The 21693-nt window shown below is 44.0% G+C and overlaps 5 protein-coding genes across 6 annotated transcripts; 3 read left to right on the top strand and 2 right to left on the bottom strand.

Annotated features, from left to right (window-relative positions):
* The first annotated feature begins 22 nt into the window (after positions 1-22).
* smcr8a (Smith-Magenis syndrome chromosome region, candidate 8a) lies at positions 23-6229 on the top strand. The gene is made up of 3 exons (XM_052049205.1): positions 23-1138; positions 1781-3397; positions 4093-6229. Exons 1-3 carry the CDS (start codon positions 537-539, stop codon positions 4550-4552), a joined length of 2679 nt encoding a protein of 892 aa, XP_051905165.1. The 5' UTR covers positions 23-536; the 3' UTR covers positions 4553-6229.
* Positions 6230-6404: 175 nt separating this feature from the next.
* On the bottom strand, positions 6405-7794 carry bud31 (BUD31 homolog). Its single transcript, XM_052049212.1, has 4 exons — positions 7600-7794; positions 7288-7410; positions 6992-7158; positions 6405-6783 (listed from the first exon to the last, which is right to left on the bottom strand). The coding sequence occupies exons 1-4, from the start codon at positions 7691-7693 to the stop codon at positions 6733-6735; spliced, it is 435 nt and encodes a 144-aa protein (XP_051905172.1). The 5' UTR covers positions 7694-7794; the 3' UTR covers positions 6405-6732.
* Positions 7795-8142: 348 nt separating this feature from the next.
* On the top strand, positions 8143-16462 carry shmt1 (serine hydroxymethyltransferase 1 (soluble)). 2 transcript variants are annotated; one of them, XM_052049206.1, is made up of 16 exons: positions 8143-8311; positions 8540-8631; positions 9156-9242; positions 9366-9487; positions 9698-9849; positions 12531-12646; positions 12715-12860; positions 12970-13085; positions 13329-13489; positions 13639-13720; positions 13897-14109; positions 14200-14313; positions 14680-14802; positions 15064-15180; positions 15298-15408; positions 15504-16462. In XM_052049206.1, exons 1-16 carry the CDS (start codon positions 8299-8301, stop codon positions 15674-15676), a joined length of 1938 nt encoding a protein of 645 aa, XP_051905166.1. In that variant the 5' UTR covers positions 8143-8298; the 3' UTR covers positions 15677-16462. The 2 variants fall into 2 exon arrangements, with proteins under 2 accessions (XP_051905166.1, XP_051905167.1); XM_052049207.1 differs by lacking the exons at positions 8143-8311; positions 8540-8631; positions 9156-9242; positions 9366-9487; positions 9698-9849 and adding an exon at positions 11004-11122.
* Positions 16463-16653: 191 nt separating this feature from the next.
* cpsf4 (cleavage and polyadenylation specific factor 4) lies at positions 16654-19141 on the top strand. The gene is made up of 8 exons (XM_052049211.1): positions 16654-17048; positions 17177-17227; positions 17356-17508; positions 17601-17696; positions 17914-18007; positions 18110-18182; positions 18279-18437; positions 18593-19141. The coding sequence occupies exons 1-8, from the start codon at positions 16946-16948 to the stop codon at positions 18659-18661; spliced, it is 798 nt and encodes a 265-aa protein (XP_051905171.1). The 5' UTR covers positions 16654-16945; the 3' UTR covers positions 18662-19141.
* Positions 19142-19170: 29 nt separating this feature from the next.
* Positions 19171-20853, bottom strand: atp5mf (ATP synthase membrane subunit f). Its single transcript, XM_052049213.1, has 4 exons — positions 20757-20853; positions 19897-20004; positions 19687-19803; positions 19171-19313 (listed from the first exon to the last, which is right to left on the bottom strand). Exons 1-4 carry the CDS (start codon positions 20770-20772, stop codon positions 19285-19287), a joined length of 270 nt encoding a protein of 89 aa, XP_051905173.1. The 5' UTR covers positions 20773-20853; the 3' UTR covers positions 19171-19284.
* Between the last annotated feature and the right edge of the window lie 840 nt (positions 20854-21693).

Raw genomic sequence — 21693 nt, 5'->3', positions numbered from 1 at the left:
AGATGAGTCACCTGACTCGACTCCAAGCTGCTGGGGAAACATGGCGTCAGTCTCACGGTGTCATGATGATGTCGCTCCTGCCTGCTAGCTGGATGGTTGTTGGGCGCATCTCTGGATCCTAAATGCCATCGTGATGGAAATGAAGACATGAAGAAAGGACGGAGAGAGTGGTGTGATTTCATTGTGTCGATGCTTGACATTGCATGAAGATCCGATGCTGGCCGGATGCAGGGTTTGGCGCAAGAATTGCTTTTGTAAGTGGGACGCTGACCTGTGTACATGTCAAGGATTAACATCGAGCATCCTGTGCTGTGGACTATAACCCCGATGCCAAAATTGAAAAGTGCTACGCACTTTCCACGTCGTATTGCATATTTTTGGCGGACACGTATGCTAGTGCGTGGACGATCAGATTACGGTGATACTTGTGACTATATTGCGTCTGCCTTCCAGCCGTGCTCCCTGCCTGCTTGTTCACTATTGATAGATGAGCTGCGCGGTGTGATGTCTCTCGTGCCTCGTTCAAGAATAGCACTATGATAGGTTCACCTGACGTGGTGGCTTTCACAAAAGAGGATGATGATGGTCAGAGCACTTCTGACCCATGGGCTATTCCAGAGGAGTTTTCCATTCCCCTCCATCCCCTGGCTGACTCCAACCCATGGGCCAAAACCTCTTATGCTAAATTCACAAAAGACTTCATTCTCATTTCGGAGTTCTCCGAGCAGGTGGGCCCTCAGCCTCTCCTTTGCATTCCCGATGACCCCAAAGTCTGCGGGAGCTTTGACCTCAACTACTTCTCCCTTCGCATCATGTCAGTGGACTACCAGGCGTCATTCGTGGGGCATCCGCCTGGCAGCGGATACCCTCGACTCAGTTTTGTGGAGGACTCAAGGGTCGTACTGGGTGACTCTAAAGAGGGTGCTTTTGCTTATGTCCATCACCTTACACTGTATGACCTGGAGGCGAGGGGCTTTGTGCGCCCCTTCTGCATGGCCTACGTTTCAGCAGATGAGAGGAAGATCATGTTGCAGTTTCAGGAGCTGTCCGCGCGCTTCTCAAAGGCCTCCGAGTGCTTGAAGGCTGGAAACCGCAGAGCCTTCGCCAAAGAACTCCAGAGGAAGCTTCGAGACCTCGAGTAAGTGCCTTCGAAGCAGGGTCACCCTTTCATAGCTAGGAACATTACACCTACACACACTCACGTTGTGCGGCAAATGTATTGAACATTTTTAATGACGTACACAAAACCAAATAAAAATGCAATTTCTGAAGAGCTGATGCTGAAATGAAACACAGCGATACGTTTCAATCAAAGAACCGTTCACATGTACACATTTTTGGACAACGTAGCACGCAATCAAATTAACAGGCATGTTTTTGGAACGCGAGAGCGTACTGGCGTACTTGGAGAAAATCCAGCAAGCAAAGTGTGAAGCTGAGATTTGAACTCCAAACCTCAGAACTGTGAGTCAGAGATGCTTACGACTCGTCCCATTGCAAAAATAATACCGTAATATGACAATTTATGAATACTACTCTCTTTTTAGCTGGGTCTGAAGTCATAAACATTGGTCTGCGGTGACTGTGCCCCATGAACATATTGACATTGAAAATGGAGCTCTGTCACACTTTGACCATGTGATGCTTGTCAACCTGAAAATCTGGATGTTTCAGCGTCGACTCCCTCATATTTAAAGTATGCATGAAGACCGTAGTTATTGAGAAAAGCATCAAAAAGATTTTATTGACAACCGTGTTTTTTTTTCTGCGCCCCTCTTAGATACACTCACTCTGTTCTGCAGAGGGAGGAGGGCCTGCAGAGGGAGGCGGGGCCTCACTGCATGTACTCCGCCCATGCTGTGGAAAAGGCCAATGAGCTCGCCAGTGTGGAAAAGAGCATCTACGAACACCGGGACCTTCTGAAACAGATCAGCTCCTACCCTCATCGTCCCCGCCGGGACCCTCAGGCTGTTGCGTGTCAGCAGTGCGTGAGCGAGTGTGAAGAGTTTTTTGGCAAGTATGCCACCATAGCCGAGCCCTTGAGTTGCAACGATGGCGGTCAGAAGGGAGGAGACAATGCTCAGGGACACAATGGCCAGGCAGTCAAAGTGGACATCGGCGAGGGCGAATATGTTCAGCGCAGGCCGTCCTATACGCCGCAGCTGATCAAAGCCAAGTCGGCAAAGTGTTTCGACAAGCGCCTCAAGACCCTCCGAGAGCTGTGCGATAACGCCTTCTACGAGGCCACCGTGGAGTCCTTAAAGGAGACGGAAAGGAGTTTCCGAGGTGACCTGTGCTACCTGCACACGCGTCGCCTGGACCGAGCCCTACGGCGAAAGCAGAGAACGATCAACTTTCTGTTTGAGGAGGAACTCTGCGAAGACGACGATGACGATCTTGACGGAAGGGCAACATTCAGACCGTTTTGTGCCGTGAACCACGCCGTAGACAACTCCAGACTCTCCAACGGAGTACCTGTCATACCGGAACCCCCGAAGCGTTTCGACGCCGCCTCCAACACGAGCCATACTCGAGACTTCATGCTTGATGACGACAATCTCAAGTCCTCCTTTAATGACCGAGAATTCGAAACCCCGAGGTGCTCAGAGAAACCTCATTTCAAGTGTAGCAACCAGAAAAGCTCAAAGCCCGAAGTTCTGGACGCCGAGTCCGACTCGACCCCAGACTACGAGCGTAAAACCGATCTGGATGGTGAGAGCAACAGTGAATGGGCGGAGGCCGCAACTGATGAAGATGGCAGGCCCGAGGCTTTGTCAGAAGAAACTTCAAGGAAGGACGACGGATGCGAGAAGGATTCTCAATTTGTTCCCGTGGATGCTGCATGCTGCATGGCCCACGAAGGTTTTCTCGATAATCCGCCCGATGCGGCGCCCCATCTCGCTGTCCAACTGCAGAGTCCTCAAATCCTCGTGGTCAACCAGGAGCCCCAGGCCCTACTTCCACTCCTGGAAGACTACGCGGCGGGATCCCTATGCTCAGAGAACCACCGAGCCGGACCGCTGGGAGATGCGGTGTCCCGTACCTCAGCTGAGGACGGATCGGATTGTACCATGAGTGCGTCTACCGGTTCTGATTGGACCGCCTCCCCTCTCGACAACGGGGGGACGCTGACCCTGCGTTTGAAGAAGAAGGCCGGGCAAGGGGCCTTGAGGTTCGTGCGACAGTACCCCTTTGCTATGCAGGCTCTGCGGTCGTTGCTGAGCGGCAGGACGCTGGTCGTACTCGGGGCCGATGAGGCGAGAGTGCGTCGGCTGGTTACTGCGCTGGCCATCTTTGTTCCTGCTCCAGGAAAATGTGGCGAGCGAGTCCAACCTTGGCTGTGTTGCCCTTTCACCATGACCGACCTGCACAGGTGGAAACTTATTGGATTGCAAAGGTATCGTTCATCTTCTGTAGACATTTTGGAGTGTATTCAATTAGTTAAATATGAATAAAACTCGGCGGCCCGGTAGTCCAGTGGTTAGCACGTCGGCTTCACAGTGCAGAGGTACCGGGTTCGATTCCAGCTCCGGCCTCCCTGTGTGGAGTTTGCATGTTCTCCCCGGGCCTGCGTGGGTTTTCTCCGGGTGCTCCGGTTTCCTCCCACATTCCAAAAACATGCGTGGCAGGCTGATTGAACACTCTAAATTGTCCCTAGGTGTGAGTGTGAGTGCGAATGGTTGTCCGTTTCTGTGTGCCCTGCGATTGGCTGGCAACCGATTCAGGGTGTCCCCCGCCTACTGCCCGAAGACAGCTGGGATAGGCTCCAGCACCCCCCGCGACCCTAGTGAGGATCAAGCGGCTCGGAAGATGAATGAATGAATGAATGAATGAATAAAACTCAAACTCGCACCCAAAATCTCCGTTCCCGAATCATGTGTGCATTCACAAATATGCTCTGAGCGCACACTTGTTCGCTCTGACCGTTTTTTTCCCTATACTGTTTATTTTTTTTAACAGTACTCTCCGCACCATCCTTATGTTTTAAGTAAAACCCAAAAAGCGAAAAGCATGTCAATATTTATTGAAAAAAAAATCTAAAATGTATTATTTATAAAATGATCATTAAAGATTTCTCTTCCCGTCTCTCAGAGTGGCATCTCCCACGGGTTCCAGCATGCTCTTCTCACTGTCCCGCTACAGTCGCTACATCTCCATCTTGGACGCCGATCAGAAGACCTTGCGTTGTCCGCCTTACCGCGGCCAACTGCTCGCCAACATGGCGGACCACCGCACCTACGTCCGCCGCGGCTCCACCTACTACCTTCACGTCCAGAGCACACTGTGTCGTCTGGCGGCCAAGGCCTTTCTGTTCACCTTCACCCACCACCTCCACCTGCCAGTCAACGCCGCAGAGGGTCCGGATGGTGTGGAGGCCCGACGCCGCTGCTTCCTGCAGGAGCAGCTGGGGCTGGAAGAGGACGACAGGCACATTGTGCTCTACCTCAGCCATTTGATCACTCAGCACTACCTGCACGCTGCCAACGGCCGCAATACGGCGGCGCCTTCTTTTAATTTTAACTACACCACCAGCGTTTTATACAAAATCTGATCTTTTACAGGGAAAGGCCACCCTTTATTTTTATTTTTGGTTGTTTTTAATGGACTAACGAAGATCCTGAGCTTCAGGATGATCATCTTAATTTGAGATCAAACTGCACTGATTTTATTGGATTTTCTCTGCATAGCTGCCTTGCTGTTTTTTTCTCTCCGGTCTTTTGTGGGTAGGAAATCTAGGAATCAAGGAAATGGAGGAATGGAAGAAGTCGGTGAATGGCTCACTTGTGAAAGTATGTTAACTCCAAACATGCACACGTTCTGTCGTCATCATAACACAGAAGAATGGTCAATATTTGCATATTACTGTGGTTACATTGCATTGTGGGATCGGTCCCATGTCAAACACACAATATGTGTTATTTATATATGTATATTTTTTTGTAAATTACTGTATTTGGACCCTGCTGTTCATCGACACAAATAGCTGGTTTGGTCTGAGACAAACTTGTTATTCCGCCCATGAAATTTCAGTAGCACCATGCAAATTGGTTCCAACTTTGTCAACTATTTCAGCCCAATTCCACATAATCCAGTCGTCTTCTCTTCACGTGATCGTGCATGTCCTGAGGAATAAGTGGTCACACGAATATTATACCCTGATGGGTGAAACGGCAAGGAAAAACCTAGTGAGGTGATCCGCTGTTGTACTTTTATTTTCTTTTTATTTGACTCTCGGTCAGGAAAACTTTGAAACTACCTAACCTTGAGGTATTGAATGTCACTGTTGTCTTAAAGGTGTGAATGTTGTGGTGTCAGCATGAGACTGTCTTGTGCCGCAGTGAAATATTATATTGGTGATGTTTCTGCTTTATCGTGTGAACGAATAGTGATGGACAGGACGCGTGGGTAAGAAAAGATGGGTGTTACATTTTTTAAAAATCGGATTCACCGTTGCCTGATCAGTGGTCTTTGTTGGATGTAATCACAAAAGTCAAAGTTCATTTCACAGTCCACAAATCCAAATCAATTCCGCAAATGGAAATCAGAAATCTGCCATTCAAACAAATCCATCGACAAGTCCTCCGTATACAACGCACACTTTTCTGTTGGTCATTTATGTAGTGTTGCTTGTACTTTCGTATAACTGTGTAACTACGTGTGACTGCATGGGGGTAAAAAGGTGACGGCGGGACTGCCGTCCTTTCTGCTAACAATGAAAAATGAGCTTCAAGGTATTTTGGTGTCACTTCACTCGACCATCTTGAAGATTAATTTAGAGACCTACTCGAGCATTACATTCCACTTGACACTTGTATTGTTTTACCCCATTTGCTGCATGTTACCTATTAAGTACATTTCAAATGTTACCGTTATTAGCAATTTTCCCCGTAATGCAAAAAAAGTGAATGTAATCTGACCAAGCCATGTAAACACTCAGTGTCCTTAATTTACATCTGCATGATGTCTGTGCACATTTTGTATGTATCACAACTTGAAGGTGGGTGGCGTTATCTTTAGCAGATGATGTTTTGTCTTTTTTTTTTAATATAGCTCATATTGATCTACGTGCTTTTAAGTCTTTTCCATTAAATTATTTAAATCCATTATTTTTTTTTCACTTGTTTGGTTCACACGGGAGTTAAACGAGGCGTTGGGTAATCCTAATGCTCACTGTGACACTAAACAACTAATGCAACCGAAAGATCATTAAACGTCAAGTGCTCTCAGAGACTCGTGTTTGTGTGACTCGTTTGCGGGATGACGCATGTGCTAGCTTTTCAGGCGGCATGAATAATAAATAATTAAAAGGGGAAAACGGCTCATTCTCCTGCAGGAAATGCAGAAACAAGATAAAGGAAAACCCAAGTGCTGCATGTATGCAATTGATGTGTGAAAGGAAGTCAAATCAGAATTGTTTTATTCAAATTATGACAACAAAAGAGTTTTTAAAAACTAAATCACACTCAGCCCCCGTTATGAATGAAACAAAACACACCTTAAACAGGAGACCGCAACAAAATGTCCTCCTGAGAGGTACTGAAGATAAATCTTTCAGACAGTAAAACAGACAGAAAACAGCTGTAATTAATACAGGAAGGCCCCACTCAGTGTACTTCTGAGCCTACGAATGACAGGGAATGATGCTGACAAAAGTAAGGAATAATTTCTGAAGCAGGTGGTAAGATCCATGTCAGCAAAGATGGAGGCTGGGCAGGTTTTTATGTCCTATACTTAACCAGAACATCCTCTGCATCCACAGTGGGTGCATTCAATGATCCTTCCCTATAAAGAGACAATTCAGAGAGGGTACTTTAGTTGAGAAAGGTCTTACCATACTTGGCCATTATGTAATCAAACAGTAACAAGTTCTCGACTCAAAACATTGTGTTTGGAAATGCGCTGAAATGAATATGGTAAAAGCAGAATTGCCATCAAAATCTTTATATTGTATTGGTATTTGTGAAAATGTTGAAACTCCTTAAAGACTTACAACTTCGAGCTTGCTCTTTGGAACTCTGCAAATACAGTTAGTCCCAAAGTTGGTGTCTCGCGTTTGGATGCAACGGAGGCAGCAGAGGTTCTCATAGCCTTGCTTTTTCCACTTGGCAATCAGGTTCTTGTCAGCGTAGCCTTCCTTTATGCAGTACTCATACAGCTCTGCCAGAACACACGCACACACACGGTAAACACGGTTATAACAGACAGGAAATGTAAGTTGCATTTGGTAAATTGGGAAACCTGTTACATCACAAGATAAATAATATGAATAAATATGGTCCTCCTTACCCCTGCTGATGGCTTTTCTTTTGAAGAAGAGGTCGTAAATGTATCGACTGCGCTGATGGTGCAGTCTGAAAATTGGCCAAAGAGCTTCCACTTTCCTCTTTCCCTCATGAGGTTCCGTTTCGGCTGAGAAAGAGAAAATAGAAAGGGAATATAAATGCCCGACATATCAAACAATGCGAAGCAATAGGCATCGCATTAACTACGCATGTGGAATGTTTCAAACTGGGCGTTGTACACGTTTCAAAATATTATAATGTGTTTGGATTGCAATACTGTACAGCAACACGGGAAGACTCGTTATAAAATGTTTACCTTCCCTCATTTTCTGATCAAGCTCATCCAAAGTAGGTTCAATGAGTTCCCACCCGTCTGGGGGTGGCTTACGACTTCTCTTAACTTTTGGCATTTTTCTACAGTTTGTCCACCTTAGAACAAAAGCTCCTAATGTTTTCCTGTTTGGCTAGCGAAACCGTCCGTGGCCCTTGAATTAGTCATCACCGGGGTCCTTTGGAAACTCGGCTCACATGTGACGTCATAACACAATATATCTATTTATTTATTTATTTCTATATATTTATTTTTCCCCATGTTCCGGATTATCTAGGCATTAAATTCTTTACATACTTGAATTTAAGTTTGTTTGAAGACAGATTCTGAGACAAAATTGACGCAAATTGCGTGCCATTGTTTTCGTGATATTGCATCACCTTAGGCCACAAGTAGAATGCCGTTAAGAAAACAGAAATATATGTGTTTTATTTTTTTATTTATAATTAGTAAAATACAGATAATAAAATCAAATCATGGGCGTAGGGGGTACTAATATGTGCTTTTTCAGTGGCAAGTGTTTGACGTATCTCCAACCTTTTTTCATTTAGAAGACATTTGAATAGGCATATCCTTGTGTTGCTCCTCTCCGACTTTAGCCAGCTGTCAGCTTCCTTCAGCCTGACGTCTTTTGTTTTTGTCAATTATTAGTCAGATTTTGAGGTACGGTATTAATTCCTCAAAATGCCCAAAGGAGGTAAGATTACTGTTTAAAACGTCAAAGGTTAAGTGAATTCACATGTTGTTTAAAACGGGTTACGATTGCCTGTGAAGAACACGCAGTGGGATCCGTTTACACTTCTGATCGCTTACACCAATGTAATCTGTATAAACACGTTTGCTTTCGATGTGTGTGTAACAGTTTTTCCTCCTCGATGTGAATAGTAAATAGTGAATCTGTTGACGTATTTCATCTTCACTGTAGGTAGGAAGGGTGGCCACAAGGGTCGCATGCGGACCTACACAAGTCCGGAGGAGATCGACGCCCAGATGGAAGCAGAGAAGGAGAGGAAGACGGTAATGTACATTGAAAACGGATCAACCATTGGCGCAGACAACAATACAAATTATAGCGTCTATTACATACCATTTATCTTGCCACATCTGAATTGTTTTGCCACTGACTCTGAAAATAAAAGGGAATTTTTATGAGTCTTAAATTCACCATTTGATGTTTCTTTTACACAACAAAAATTTGCAAGCTATGCTATCTGTGATATGTGTATGCAGGGTCAAAAACTGTCATTCCAAACCAAAGGTACCAATGCTAATGAACATAATATATTTTTTCTCATAAAAGGTCTTAGAAGCCAAATCTGGTAGAGTTACACTTTCAAGGGAACAAATGTAGAAGCATTCACTGATTGTAACAGGAAAAACTCAACAAACTCAACAGTGTTTCAGCCTTATGAATACTTTCTTGGAAAAATCAATTTATGATGGCACTCTGAGGCATATTTATCATAGCTGACTAATGTGGCTGCATGAATATTGTTTTCTCCGTGGACTAATTGCAATACTTTCTATATTCTTCATTTCAGAATGAGGAGGAGGGTGCCACTCAAAATGACGTTGCGGAGAAGTTACAAGCATCAGCATCGGATGATAGTGAAGATGAAGGTTCACAGGTACTGTACTTCCAGACTGATTTAAAAAAAAATAATTTCAGAAATACACTGAGTGATTGATGGGAATTTTTGCATTGTGAGACGAATAAAGGTTTTCTTATTCTTATTTTGATGTGTTTGCAGAGGAAGAGAGTCGGTGTGGAGGGCTTGATAGAAATTGAGAACCCCAACAGAATTGTTCAGAAGTCCAAGAAGGTGACACACATTGAGTTGGATGAGCCCAAGCAATTGTCAAGGAGAGAAAGGTGTGTCCCCACCAAAGTCCGTCTATTTTTTTTTTTGTCCCCATGATGGCGTATAACTGTAAGTGGCATGTTCCAGGGCAAGGCACATGTTTTATTTACTGAATGTCTTTTCCTGGAATGTTGCTGGGTAACCGGTTCTTAAATTGTCGGGGTTTTGATACTTCTATAGTGTTTTATATCTCTTTTTTTCCCCCACCTCTGTGCACAAAGAGAGGAAATTGAGAAGCAGAAAGCAAAGGAGCGCTACATGAAGATGCATCTCGCAGGAAAGACAGACCAGGCCAAAGCTGACCTCGCACGCCTCGCCATCATCAAGAAGCAGAGGGAGGAAGCGGCGAGAAAGAAAGAGGAAGAGAAAAAAGGTGTGTTGTCTGAGCGGGAAAATATATGTGTGTATTGTGGTGCCTGGAGATACTGTGCGAGTGGCCTGACTTACGAGTTTTTCCTGTCACAAGAAATTATTTAGTAAGATATGGAACTCATTTGCATGTCCTAATCCACATTTATTTTTCCTTCTTGCAGCGAGAGAGGCAAAAGAAGCAGCTGCGGCGGCGGCGAAAAGATTAAATTCCCTCTCGCTAAAATGATGCAGAGTATTTATCAGAACCATTTTCCCACTTTATGGACTGACGCAATATGGATTTGACTATTTGGAAGAAAAAAAATGCTACGAATATTCATCACCTTACTGATGGTGCACCTCGCCATGGAAAAACGGCCATATCGGTAAAGTTGCAGCTGGGTCACTCACAATTGAACTGAAGTTATGAGCTTTTTCATGATATGAATCACACTGGTCATGGTGATTTTGATTATTGAACATTGGAGCTTTTTTTCCCCCTTTGGGTTTTACACTGTATATAACTGTGTCATGAAAATATTTCAGAAATATATGATAAAAATGTTTAAAGAAATAATTTCATTCAGAGTCAAGTGATATGAACATGTGATGGATGAATACAGCAGTTGGCTTTTTTTGGGGGGGTTGGTTGTTTTTCCGGAAAATGTAGCTTCCCAAAGAATGTGCTTTCCACTTGCCCTGGTAAAAAAAAATACAGTGTATACTTGTGAATAATCTAGCTGGCTCAATCACTCAGCGAAATTAATTGGATTTTTAAATGATCAACTATGAAGAGATGAGTTCCAACAGCCTCATCTGTCTGTGTGGTAGCAAGTTATGAGGTACAAATACTTTGTTTCTATACTTGAAGTAGTTTGTTCAGAAATTTGTAATTTAGTGTTTAATTTTCTGACAACTTCTACTCCCTACATTTTACAGATATGTGTGTAGTCTACAACTTAGACTATCAAAATAGACATGTCCCATTAAAAACAGAAGTTTGTAACGCGGGGCCTGTCGTATACCGAATAGCCGGTACCGTCCAGTTCTCGCATCTCAGTCGTGGTTGGTCTGCAGTGACAGGTCACATGTTTGACCACACGCCCGGCGAACGGTGGCGCTCAAGTGCACACATTTCACGTGCGAAAATCAACGAAGAAGAACTACGCATTTGATTGGTCCAAACTTTGGCAGACTTTTACCCTTCGGTGGTATGCCTCCCCCAACCCCCTTCCTGCCCCGTGATTGTAGTTGTTTTTTTGACATCGTCTGTCTCACTTTCTCTTCCTTGGCGGGTGAGTTTATCTTCGACTCCCAACATTACAGACACAGGACATTCTTGCAAGTCAGTGTTTATATCTGCTCGTAGTTACGATTTGCATTTTTAAAAAAGACTGTGAGAGACTTTCTTTTTATTGTGATCGTCTGACCATGCTGCGTGATTTTTACGCGTGTTGTAATGGCTGTCCACACATGACATTTAACAATTGGAGCACTGCAGTATAATTGCTTAATGAATTCAGGATGCTGAGTTGGTTACCGGTTAATTTACAGGAATATTCTTACAATAGAATTGTAAAACGATTGACTACATCTACTTAACCATTAAGGGTATTTCTGCAGCTATTTCAAGGCGAGGCAAACAGCAAATAAATCTTGGTAGTCTTCATTTTATTTTACAGGAATTTGACTGAAGCGTCTCTGCAAATGTAAACGGCATCTGGTAATTTTAAGTTAAATTTTCAGTGCGCGTCAGCTCGTTTTTTCCTCTTGTATTTGCTTTGCCCTCCAACGGTCCAAAGTTTACCCAATGGAGCTTCAAGTGTTGTAACAGGTAAATTTCAGCGATAGCTCTTGCTACTCAACGAATACTCTGTCCACCTAACCGTAACATCACTATTTATAACGTTATAAGATAATAGTTTTTTTACCCTAACATTTGTAACAATACAATACTTTGTTGCCTCATCATAAAAAGTGATATCAGCTACGGTAATCATAAAATCCTGAAGGTAGGAGATTTTGCACTTTGGATGTTGACACCAAAACTCAGATGAACTTATGGAGAAAAAAAATAATTCAATCCGCTTTTGCTCACCTGTCATTTTTTTTCGAGTGCTTATCCTCAATCGGGTCATGGGTGAGAGAGCTGGAGCCTATCCGAGCTGACTTTGAGCAAGAGGCAGGGTACGACCTGGACTGGTCATCAGCCAATCGCTGCGCACATATAGACATTAAGAGTTATCAAGTAAGCTAACACGTGTGGGTGTCATCCCACAACTAAAAACTTAAGGTCAATTTCCAGTTGGCTTCAGTGGCCAAGGCGCTAACACAAGATTTGTATTTAGTCCTGCGTCCAACACTCTTACTGCCCTCTACTGCTCATAGGATGGTTGAATGCAGAGAAAAAAATCTAACTGCACAGTGTACAATCGTCATTCGACAAAATTAATACACAGGAAGATTTCCATCCCTGCCTCTGGGGAGTGGAAAAAGGCCCGTGTGGCCGGATGAGTCCTGAAATAATATGACCATCACGCTAAGGTTCTGTTAAGATCTCATCTTAAAAGTATTTAACAAGTCAACGTGAGTAGCATCAGAGGGTCATAATTCTATCTGGCATTTTCATATTGCACGACGACATCACCGCGTCTTATTCTGAAACTCGTGGATAATGAATGGAATGTATGTCCTCCTGCTTAGCTCAGCACTGTGAAACAACAACCATGTCTTTAACAAATGGCGGCCATGTCACCAAGGAAACCTGGGACTCGCACAACAAGATGATGTTGGAACCTCTGGCTGTCAACGACGCCGAGGTCAGTGTTTACCTCAATTTCTGTGTGGACTTTTTGAGATAGGTTGATGTGTCACAACTGTTTTTCAGGTGTTCTCCATCATTAAAAAGGAGAAGCACAGACAGACCTACGGCCTGGAGCTGATTGCGTCAGAGAACTTCACCAGCAGAGCAGTTCTCGAGGCTCTCGGCTCTTGTATGAACAACAAATACTCTGAAGGATATCCTGGTCAGAGGTAAAGAAAATAAAACAGAATAGGATTGCGTCCAGTAAGGGGAGCAGTGGGCTTGGGTTTCTCTTTTCGATTAAAAATGAGTTTCATATCCACAATGGTCACAATTGAGGTACTATGGCGGAACTGAGCATATTGATGAGCTGGAGAGACTCTGCCAGAAGAGGGCGCTAGAGGCCTACAGCCTGGACTCGGATAAATGGGGCGTGAACGTGCAGCCATATTCAGGTAACGTTCTGGCTTCCCCCTACCATGAAAAACATGTTTAATTGTAAGACACTAAATGATCCAATTCCAGTTCATTTGTCGAAATGTGCCCTGCTATAAGATAGCGACCAGCTAAGGGCGTATCCCGCCTTTGACCCAGTGTCAAAGGTTATCATATATTAACTTATGAGGATGAGCAGTATGAAAAACGGATGGCTGGATCTCAAATGGATGAAGAAGAAACGTCGATGATTCTCCGTGTAGGTTCTCCTGCCAACTTTGCTGTTTACACCGCCATTGTGGAACCGCATGGGAGAATCATGGGACTGGACCTTCCCGACGGAGGTCACCTGACACACGGCTTCATGACCGAAAAGAAAAAAATCTCTGCAACGTCCATCTTCTTTGAATCCATGCCGTACAAGGTGATCGGATCACACATATTTGTTTACACTCACCTTGGTCATGGGTTCAATGAATACGAGTTCAAGTTGGCCCGATTCTGTTTTTGGACAATGACAACAGTTTGCTGTTGTTGGTGAGACGTCGGTGAGACTGTGTGTTCTGGTTTCAGGTGAATCCCGAAACGGGTTACATCGACTACGATCGGCTGCAAGAAAATGCTCGCCTTTTCCATCCCAAGCTCATCATTGCAGGTTGTCCATCACGTGCACTGCCGCTGCATTGTCAAGTTAGTCAATTGAAAGCTAGCCGCGGGATATTTTTGTGCGGTGGAATGGCAGCTTTATTGTCTTGTCTTTTAACTGAGGTTCTTTTCGGGGAACCTTGTACACACAAATGAACATTCAGACCGATTTCCTTTCTTTCCCAGGAACGAGCTGCTACTCCCGTAACATCGACTACGCCCGCATGAGGCAGATCGCCAACGAGAATGGCGCATATCTGATGGGAGACATGGCGCACATCAGTGGACTAGTGGCAGCCGGAGTCGTGCCTTCACCCTTTGACTACTGTGACATTGTTTCCACGACGACGCACAAGACCCTGCGCGGCTGCAGAGCTGGACTGATTTTCTTCAGGAAAGGTCAAAGGTCTTTGGTCATCAAGTTTTTTTTTTTGTTGGGAGTTAGTTATCAAGCATTCCGTTTGATTCTCATCCGTTCTTCTTCTTCAGGTGTGCGCAGTGTGGACGCCAAAGGGAAGGAGACGATCTACAATCTTGAGTCTTTAATCAATCAGGCTGTCTTTCCGGGGCTGCAGGGCGGCCCACACAACCACGCCATTGCAGGTCCTCCATATTTCAAGGACACTTGTACTCTTATTTTATATCAGTAGCTGTTCAATTCGTGCGTCGTTCGTTCTTTTCATTTCACATTGACAATCAAAACTTGATGAAAGTGACTCCTTTGATTTTAAACGAACCAAAAAAAAATGGCAGATGTCATCTCTCTATTTTAACCTACAATCAAAAATACAAAATGGGAACATCGGGCCACAGAATGGAATTATTTTACTGGTTGGGTTGAGATGGCCCAAAAGCTTGGTTTTTGTGTGGCCAATTCCAAATGGAAAGAATGAACGACGCATGAAATTTGCTCAATTCCGCTCATTTCATTGCAGCATTTCAAGGTCTTTCTGCTCGTTACGTCCCCAGGTGTTGCCGTAGCACTCAAACAAGCCATGACACCAGAGTTCAAGGCTTACCAGAAGCAGGTTCTTGTCAACTGCAAAGCTCTCTCCACCGCCCTCATTGAACATGGCTACAAGATTGTCACTGGTAGGTGTTATATATTTTTTTTTTAAATGAACATATCCTGTTTGGCTGCTTGGACCTGTAGAATGGGGCAACAGCCCAGAACGAGTGAACCGGTGACCTGCGACAGCTTGAAAAGTAGATGGGTGGGGTCATCTGATGGGGGTTTCGGCAAACGAGAGCGCAATGGAGGGAAGTGGGCCGGGGGGTGAGGTGTGAATGCCTGTTCGTGTTGTTAGTATGCGAAGAAGCCTTTTGACGTCATGTTTATATTTGCATTTGAAGGCGGTTCTGACAATCATCTGATACTGTTGGACCTGCGCAGCAAAGGAACTGATGGAGGACGGGCTGAGAAGGTTCTGGAAGCATGTGCCATTGCCTGTAATAAGAACACCTGTCCAGGTAGGATTTGTTGTGTAGTTAGTTGTTGATGCTGCACTGAAAACGTGCAAATGTTCATATCAATGTATGTGTATGTGTCTATAAACAGTATGCTGTATGTTTGATCTTCTAATGCAGGGGACAAAAGTGCTTTGCGCCCCAGTGGGCTGAGATTTGGCTCCCCAGCGCTGACCTCCAGAGGCCTTGTGGAAGATGATTTCAGGAAGGTGGCAGATTTCCTCCACAGAGGTTAGGAATGTGCAGCTCCATCTCTGAGAGGCTGTTAGGATCGTATATTGATACAGATTAACGACAATTTTGACTTTTCCTTTCTTTCCCCTTAGGCATTGAGCTGACCTTGGAGGTGCAGAGAAGTCTGGATCCCAAGGCCGCTCTGAAGGAGTTCATCCAGGCATTGGCCACCGAAGAAAAGTTTCAGCAGCGTGTGAAGGAGATCAGGGCAGAGGTTGAAGCGTTCGCTGGTCATTTTGCCATGCCTGGCCTCCCCGAGCTGTAAATCACGATGGCTCAACTGATGGTTGTTGTTGGATTGTTAATTATGGAAACTATTGCACACAATTTTGGAGGTGTGAATTTGGGTGTGTATATTTGATCCGGTTAAAAAAAATTCAAGAGCCACTGTCTGAAATATTTTAGCTGTGTCCCTGTCACAGCTTAGCAAAGTTAACCAAAAGACTCGACACACAGGGAAGATTGTCTTTGCAGTCGGCGGAAGCACGATTTCCCAGAGCGAACGACGGCAGTTGCTCCTCAATCACACTTAAAGTTCCTCGTGCTCCTCGTCGGACTGTTATTGTTTACATGTGCAAAATACAGGAGAAACTCTTTGACTTCATCAGAAAGCTGTAAAGAAGCCTGAAAATGGCCCTGTCAAACATGTCAGACAGCGGCACTTGAGGACCGAGTTTGGACACTCCTGGGTTAGAACCTTGTTTGCCAACAAAATAAATGTGCCTGAGGTGCAAAAAGAAAAGAAAGCCTGTGTCTGACTTGGCTGACTCTGTGCCATTGTCATTAATTACAATTCCAGGAATTACAATTTGTTAGCACAAAATGTGTAATTATTTTGCTGTTCTGTTATTTCAAGGTCCACTACTTCATGACCTGTGTCAGCATTTGTGCTCGCAAGGTTGAGTCTTTTCTTTTTTTTTTCTTTTTTTTTTTAAAGCCGGCTTTCAAAAAAGTGATGTGCCTGTGATTGACGTTTAGTTTGTTTTACAGTCAAAATATATGAAAGTCCTGTAAAAGTTAGAAAGTACACAAATAAATGCTCCCAAATTAACACATGTATTTGTTAATTTATTTTTCTAATAATTGATGTCGATACTAGCCCGTCTCCGTACTTGACGTCAATCTATAGACGGGTTTTAAATTCCTGCCGCTCTGAGCTCCTCTCAAATCCGATAGGTGGCGGTAATGGTCTTAAGACACTGTTTGTAAAAACTAAGAGGGAAAAGTTACTCGAAGGAAATGGAAGTGACGTTGATTGGGTCAAAGGTTATTCTGCGCACCTCTCGTGCTCCAACGGGCATCCTTTCGCGACAAAAACAAACTTAAACTCGTTTTAAGTTGAGGCTTTCCGTTCCGCAAGATTCAACAGTGTTTTACCGTTTCCTTGGTGAACGTACCTGGTGTATTGAGCCGAAGGGCTAGCCTGGCTAGCTTTTGGTTGGCGGCTGGGGGACCAGGAGAACATGACCGGCTAATTAGCTAACCGAGGTGTTTTGTTTCATAGCGGGACTCGACAAAAACATCGCCTTCAACCATGCAGGATTTACTGGCTAGCGCGGATCACATCAAGTTCGACCTGGAGATTGCCGTGGAGCAACAGCTTGGGGCTCAGCCTCTGCCCTTTCCCGGCATGGACAGTAAGTGCTCGCATGCTAACTGCTAGCTGGATGACGGCAGAATAGCTATCCCGACTACTCAAGATGGATGCATGTGTTTTCCCTCAATGCTTTGCCCTTAATATGTACACCCCACCTTGCCCCCTTAGAATCCGGGTCTGCCGTGTGTGAGTTTTTCATGAGAGCTGCGTGCCTGAAAGGTAAAAACAAAGCATCCTGCTTCATGCAATCATCAATGAACATCCTCTATTTTTGTCTTCACACGGACAGAATAGGCTAGCTGCCCGTATAATACTGCATTTATGTTTTATTTCCATTGGATTACTAGGTGGGATGTGTCCTTTCCGTCACATCAGCGGAGAGAAGACAGTTGTGTGCAAGCACTGGCTCAGAGGACTTTGCAAAAAAGGAGACCAGTGCGAGTTCCTCCACGAATACGACATGACAAAGATGCCTGAATGCTATTTCTACTCCAAGTTCGGTGTGTGCGCTGGACCTGAATATTGTTGCACATACCAACCCAATGATTTAAATTTTGAATGTACAGTATACACTGTGTGTCACCTCCCTTAGGCGAGTGTAGCAACAAGGAATGTCCATTCCTACACATCGATCCCGAGTCCAAGATCAAGGACTGTCCCTGGTATGATCGAGGCTTCTGCAAACATGGTAGGTCTTTAAGGGAACCAAGTGATGAATGTGAACACCTCATTTGAACAATTCAGTCACCTTTACATATCACTAAAAAGGATATATAAGATAACATGTTTTTAAAGGAAGTGTCATTGCAACGACGTCATACCGATCAATAGCGACTACATGTTGTAGCAATTAATTCAAAAGTTTGTTTTATGCTTAGATTCTCCTGTGCATCTTCCTCTTTCAGGTCCCGACTGCAGGCACAGACACACAAGAAGAGTGATTTGTGTCAATTACCTCGTGGGTTTCTGTCCAGAAGGAAAATCTTGCAAATTTATGCAGTATGTATTCAATATTCCAATGTTTCAATTATATGTAAAACAAATGAAGTTTTGGACCACTATATTAAGCCTGAATTATTATTTTTGGGTTGTTGTTGTTAGCCCTCGTTTTGAATTGCCAATGGGAGCCCCCGAGCAGCCTCCCCTGCCGCTACAAAACCAAAATCAGACAAAGGTGAGACACCTGCTTTCACACCGACGCAACGTGACAACAATGGTCATCACAAATATGCTGACCACAGATCCTTTCTCCTTGCTTTGATTGCCGTAGACGGGCTCCATGGGCCGCTCGTCGTTCTCGGTCGTCCACCTGACCAACACCAGCCCGGGCCCACGGTCGCACAACAACTCTTCCATGCCTGTGACTCAACAGAATCATCTCATTTCCAACAGAGGGCCTCGACCGCTGGACCAGGTCACCTGCTACAAGGTGATTCAGATTTTGTGCTTATGAAACCAAATGAACTTGGTTTTAGAAGACCTCTTGCAAATGTTTTGAGTCCAAATTGAGGTGGGGTTAAATGTTTTTCGTGGAAAAACAAATTCCTCCTGTTACCACCCCCCGACCCCCTTGTGTGTGTGCAGTGCGGAGAAAAGGGCCACTACGCCAACAAGTGTAATAAGGGCCATCTTGCTTTCTTGAGTGGGCAGTGACCTTCAAGCTGGTGTCATGAGAGCACAGGGAAGATGGACATTTTATGGGTGGATCGCTCAAATGAAACGCCTAGAACAACCTGTGATATTTTTTCTTTTCCCTTCTGGTCAATCTAATCCTACACAGGAACAAAGATTTACATTGCTTCAATTTGTATTCTTGTCTTTTATACAGTGTGGAGAAAAAAAAAGATGTTTGTGCCGTACTTGAGTGGAGTTCTTGCAGACAAAGGAACACCTTAAAAATGGTGTCTGATTTCCAGTTGCTCTATTGGTAGTGCCTATGTTAGCCTTTGTGTACTAAGGACTTGGAGTTCCGGTCTATTTCACTAACAGGTCAAACCCCCAAAATCATTCCCTTCCAGTCGACAACGGCTACACCGATCATTACTGGTTTCATCCACTCAAAAGGATGTCCGTGTAAACATGGTGTGTGGACAAATTCTCAGTGTGTAACTGTAAATAAATGTTCCATCCTAATTTGTGTTGCATCAAAACAAAAGCTAGGGTAACTCTTAATATTGTTTATTGGTCACAACGGTCACATATGGAACACAACAATCTGAGAAAGCACAGAGTAGTTGGAGCTGAATGGCCCATCCCTGAAGATCTTATGGTGCTTGTTAGTGGTACTTCCTCCAGCGATCATGTTCTATACGGGAAGACAGCGAATATGATTGGAGACCATTTTTTACCATCCCGACAGAAGATGAGTCACAGTTTTCATACAACGGAGCTCTGTCGAATTGGACTGACTCAGAGCACCAAGAAAGAAAATGGAGAATTATTTTTGTACACCGTATCCACGTACTGTGACATTGAAGTTTAGCAATGTGTGTACACATTTGTGTTTCATCACCATCATAGGAACAAAAGTTCATTGCAAATTATTTTATCGACAGGCAGGCACAACATTTGTTGAGTTATGTCTATTAAATGTGCATATTATGTGTTGAACAGCATTCCTCCGTTTTTGGGAGTAGAGAGCTAAATTGCGAAAGATAAAGGGGAAGGGAGTGTCATACTTATGTGGTCGTATTCCCACAGGTAGCTCATAGCCACGTAGCCAACGAGCAGCATTGCGACGCCACCAATGCCTCCCTTCTTCACGTTAATGTACTTGTTGTAGTATCTGTCGTGGCCTGGGGGGGGGGGGGGCGGTGAAAGAACACATTAATATTGAAAAATGAAAATGGAGCAGAGGTTTGTACTGTATTGCAAGCGGGTGTCCTCACCCCTGCGGACGGCAGAGATGATCCCATTGGGGGTAAAGTCTCGTGCTCCGAGCCAGCTTCCCAACTCGCCCAGTTTCACCTCCATCAGACGCTTCTCAGCTAACGGAACTATTAAGAGGAGATAGTTGGAAAATCAGTTCAAAATCAATCTTACTCCTGGATTGTGGTGTATACACGTTTCAGTGTATCGAAGCAGCATGAGCATTGGCTGCATTCACACACTGGAAAAATAATCAACATAAAACAAGGCTCACAATTACAAATGTGAAGAAAACATTACATTAAACAGCGATGTCTTAAAACACTATAAAGAGATTTCTAATCATTCCAACAGCAAATACGATACAAATACTAATTAGTTTAGGACGATTTTTTGTATGCACAATGGTAGAAATGTTTTCAAATGGAAAGTTGACGTCCGACATAAGCCAGCCACTCCCAACCCAAAAAAAGACTTTATAAAAAATGTAAATACCGTAACGGTACCGCTTTAAGTATTTATTAGCAATCCGAATTTTCGGGAGGACTATCAACTTAATTTGTGTTCGCCAAAACAGCAAAACAAGCACCGGGAAGATAGTGTAAATATACAAATTGAATACCAGATTGCTGCTGCTTTAATTAATTCATCCGTTACATATATTTTTTAAACATAATTAGCAATGACACGCAAAGTCCTTGACGTGACTCGAAGGATCCAATGCGGCCTTTGGGCTAACAAACACATGCAAAAAGACTCGTTCACTGTCAGTTAATTGAAAATAAGCAATTAAATGTGCATAAATGTAGCACTGCGTCCTTAATAAAGCCCACAAAACGGACAGAATTGTGACATTTGCGCAGAAGAACACGCACAGTACCTGGTCTGTCCGCCATCTTGACTGGTGGAGTTCGGCTGCTTGAGCTGTAGAGAATGATGTTAGCTGGCCGCGGTGCATTATGGGTGCAAATGTGGTTTGATTCGTTTTCCACTAGAGGGCAGTAACACGGATAAATCAAGCCAGTCTTCTTTGAACGTCGGAGCAAAACAAACAAACCTCAATAAATTACTTTATATATTTAAAATAAATAAATCCAGTTACCTCGAGTTACCTCTGAGGATCGACATGAGCTTTCTGACTGAGAATCTACCCAGACGTAAAGAAAAAACCCCATCAGATTTCAAATGTCCCCATTATTACCAAATCTTTTGACCCTGTGTATCATTTCGCAATGTATTTCAAACATCCATCAATCAATTCTCGATAGCACAAACATACAATACAATACAATACAATACAATACAATACTGGAGCATTACCACAGCTAACTTGAGGCAACAGTCAGGGTACACTCTGAACCGCTCATGAGCCAATCACGGGGAGTTTTATAAAAACAACTGTACTTGGAGTCAAGTCTCCAGTGAGTCAAAGGGGATTGATGTGAAAGTGATTCAGTCAAAGAACAACAACCCTGCCCGCAGCACTGTTGTACATACTGTACTGTACGCGAGGATAGAGTGATCTAATTCTGGCTCGTTTGTGCGTGGAGGTGCCCGGGCTCAAGGGATGGATGTAATATGGAGTGTAGATCAATACACACAGACAGACACACACTCACACATTGTGCACAGTCGTTGTTTTGGCTTTCATCCAATACTCTTCCTTTTATTGGAGTGATTTGAGGCTTCTCTGGAATGACTTTAATTAGAAGGAAGACTTATAAATGTCCTGCACTCAGCCAGCCTTGTAAGTAAATGTACTTCAGCTTGACAATTTCACCACACATACTGACCCAAAAATTTTCTCTTTTTGTGTC

Source organism: Hippocampus zosterae, chromosome 17 (genome assembly GCF_025434085.1).
Source record: "Hippocampus zosterae strain Florida chromosome 17, ASM2543408v3, whole genome shotgun sequence".
Classification (NCBI taxonomy): domain Eukaryota; kingdom Metazoa; phylum Chordata; class Actinopteri; order Syngnathiformes; family Syngnathidae; genus Hippocampus; species Hippocampus zosterae.
Note: the sequence above shows the minus strand (reverse complement) of the source record. Positions and strands in the feature narration are given on the sequence as shown.

Excerpts from the sequence above, each read along its gene's own strand:
- smcr8a (XM_052049205.1), top strand. The coding sequence starts at position 537 with ATGATAGGTTCACCTGACGTGGTGGCTTTCACAAAAGAGGATGATGAT. Across the intron at positions 1,139-1,780 it reads AGGAAGCTTCGAGACCTCGA|ATACACTCACTCTGTTCTGC; the intron begins GTAAGTGCCTTC and ends CGCCCCTCTTAG. Across the intron at positions 3,398-4,092 it reads AAACTTATTGGATTGCAAAG|AGTGGCATCTCCCACGGGTT; the intron begins GTATCGTTCATC and ends CCCGTCTCTCAG.
- bud31 (XM_052049212.1), bottom strand. The coding sequence starts at position 7,693 with ATGCCAAAAGTTAAGAGAAGTCGTAAGCCACCCCCAGACGGGTGGGAA. Across the intron at positions 7,159-7,287 it reads AAGAAAAGCCATCAGCAGGG|AGCTGTATGAGTACTGCATA; the intron begins GTAAGGAGGACC and ends GTGTTCTGGCAG. Across the intron at positions 6,784-6,991 it reads CAAAGAGCAAGCTCGAAGTT|GGAAGGATCATTGAATGCAC; the intron begins GTAAGTCTTTAA and ends GTCTCTTTATAG.
- shmt1 (XM_052049206.1), top strand. Across the intron at positions 9,488-9,697 it reads CAATTGTCAAGGAGAGAAAG|AGAGGAAATTGAGAAGCAGA; the intron begins GTGTGTCCCCAC and ends CTGTGCACAAAG. Across the intron at positions 14,803-15,063 it reads TGGCTACAAGATTGTCACTG|GCGGTTCTGACAATCATCTG; the intron begins GTAGGTGTTATA and ends TTGCATTTGAAG.
- cpsf4 (XM_052049211.1), top strand. The coding sequence starts at position 16,946 with ATGCAGGATTTACTGGCTAGCGCGGATCACATCAAGTTCGACCTGGAG. Across the intron at positions 17,228-17,355 it reads GAGAGCTGCGTGCCTGAAAG|GTGGGATGTGTCCTTTCCGT; the intron begins GTAAAAACAAAG and ends TTGGATTACTAG. Across the intron at positions 18,438-18,592 it reads ACCAGGTCACCTGCTACAAG|TGCGGAGAAAAGGGCCACTA; the intron begins GTGATTCAGATT and ends GTGTGTGTGCAG.
- atp5mf (XM_052049213.1), bottom strand. Across the intron at positions 19,804-19,896 it reads CATCTCTGCCGTCCGCAGGG|GCCACGACAGATACTACAAC; the intron begins GTGAGGACACCC and ends CCCCCCCCCCAG. Across the intron at positions 19,314-19,686 it reads GTGGGAATACGACCACATAA|AACATGATCGCTGGAGGAAG; the intron begins GTATGACACTCC and ends CTTCCCGTATAG.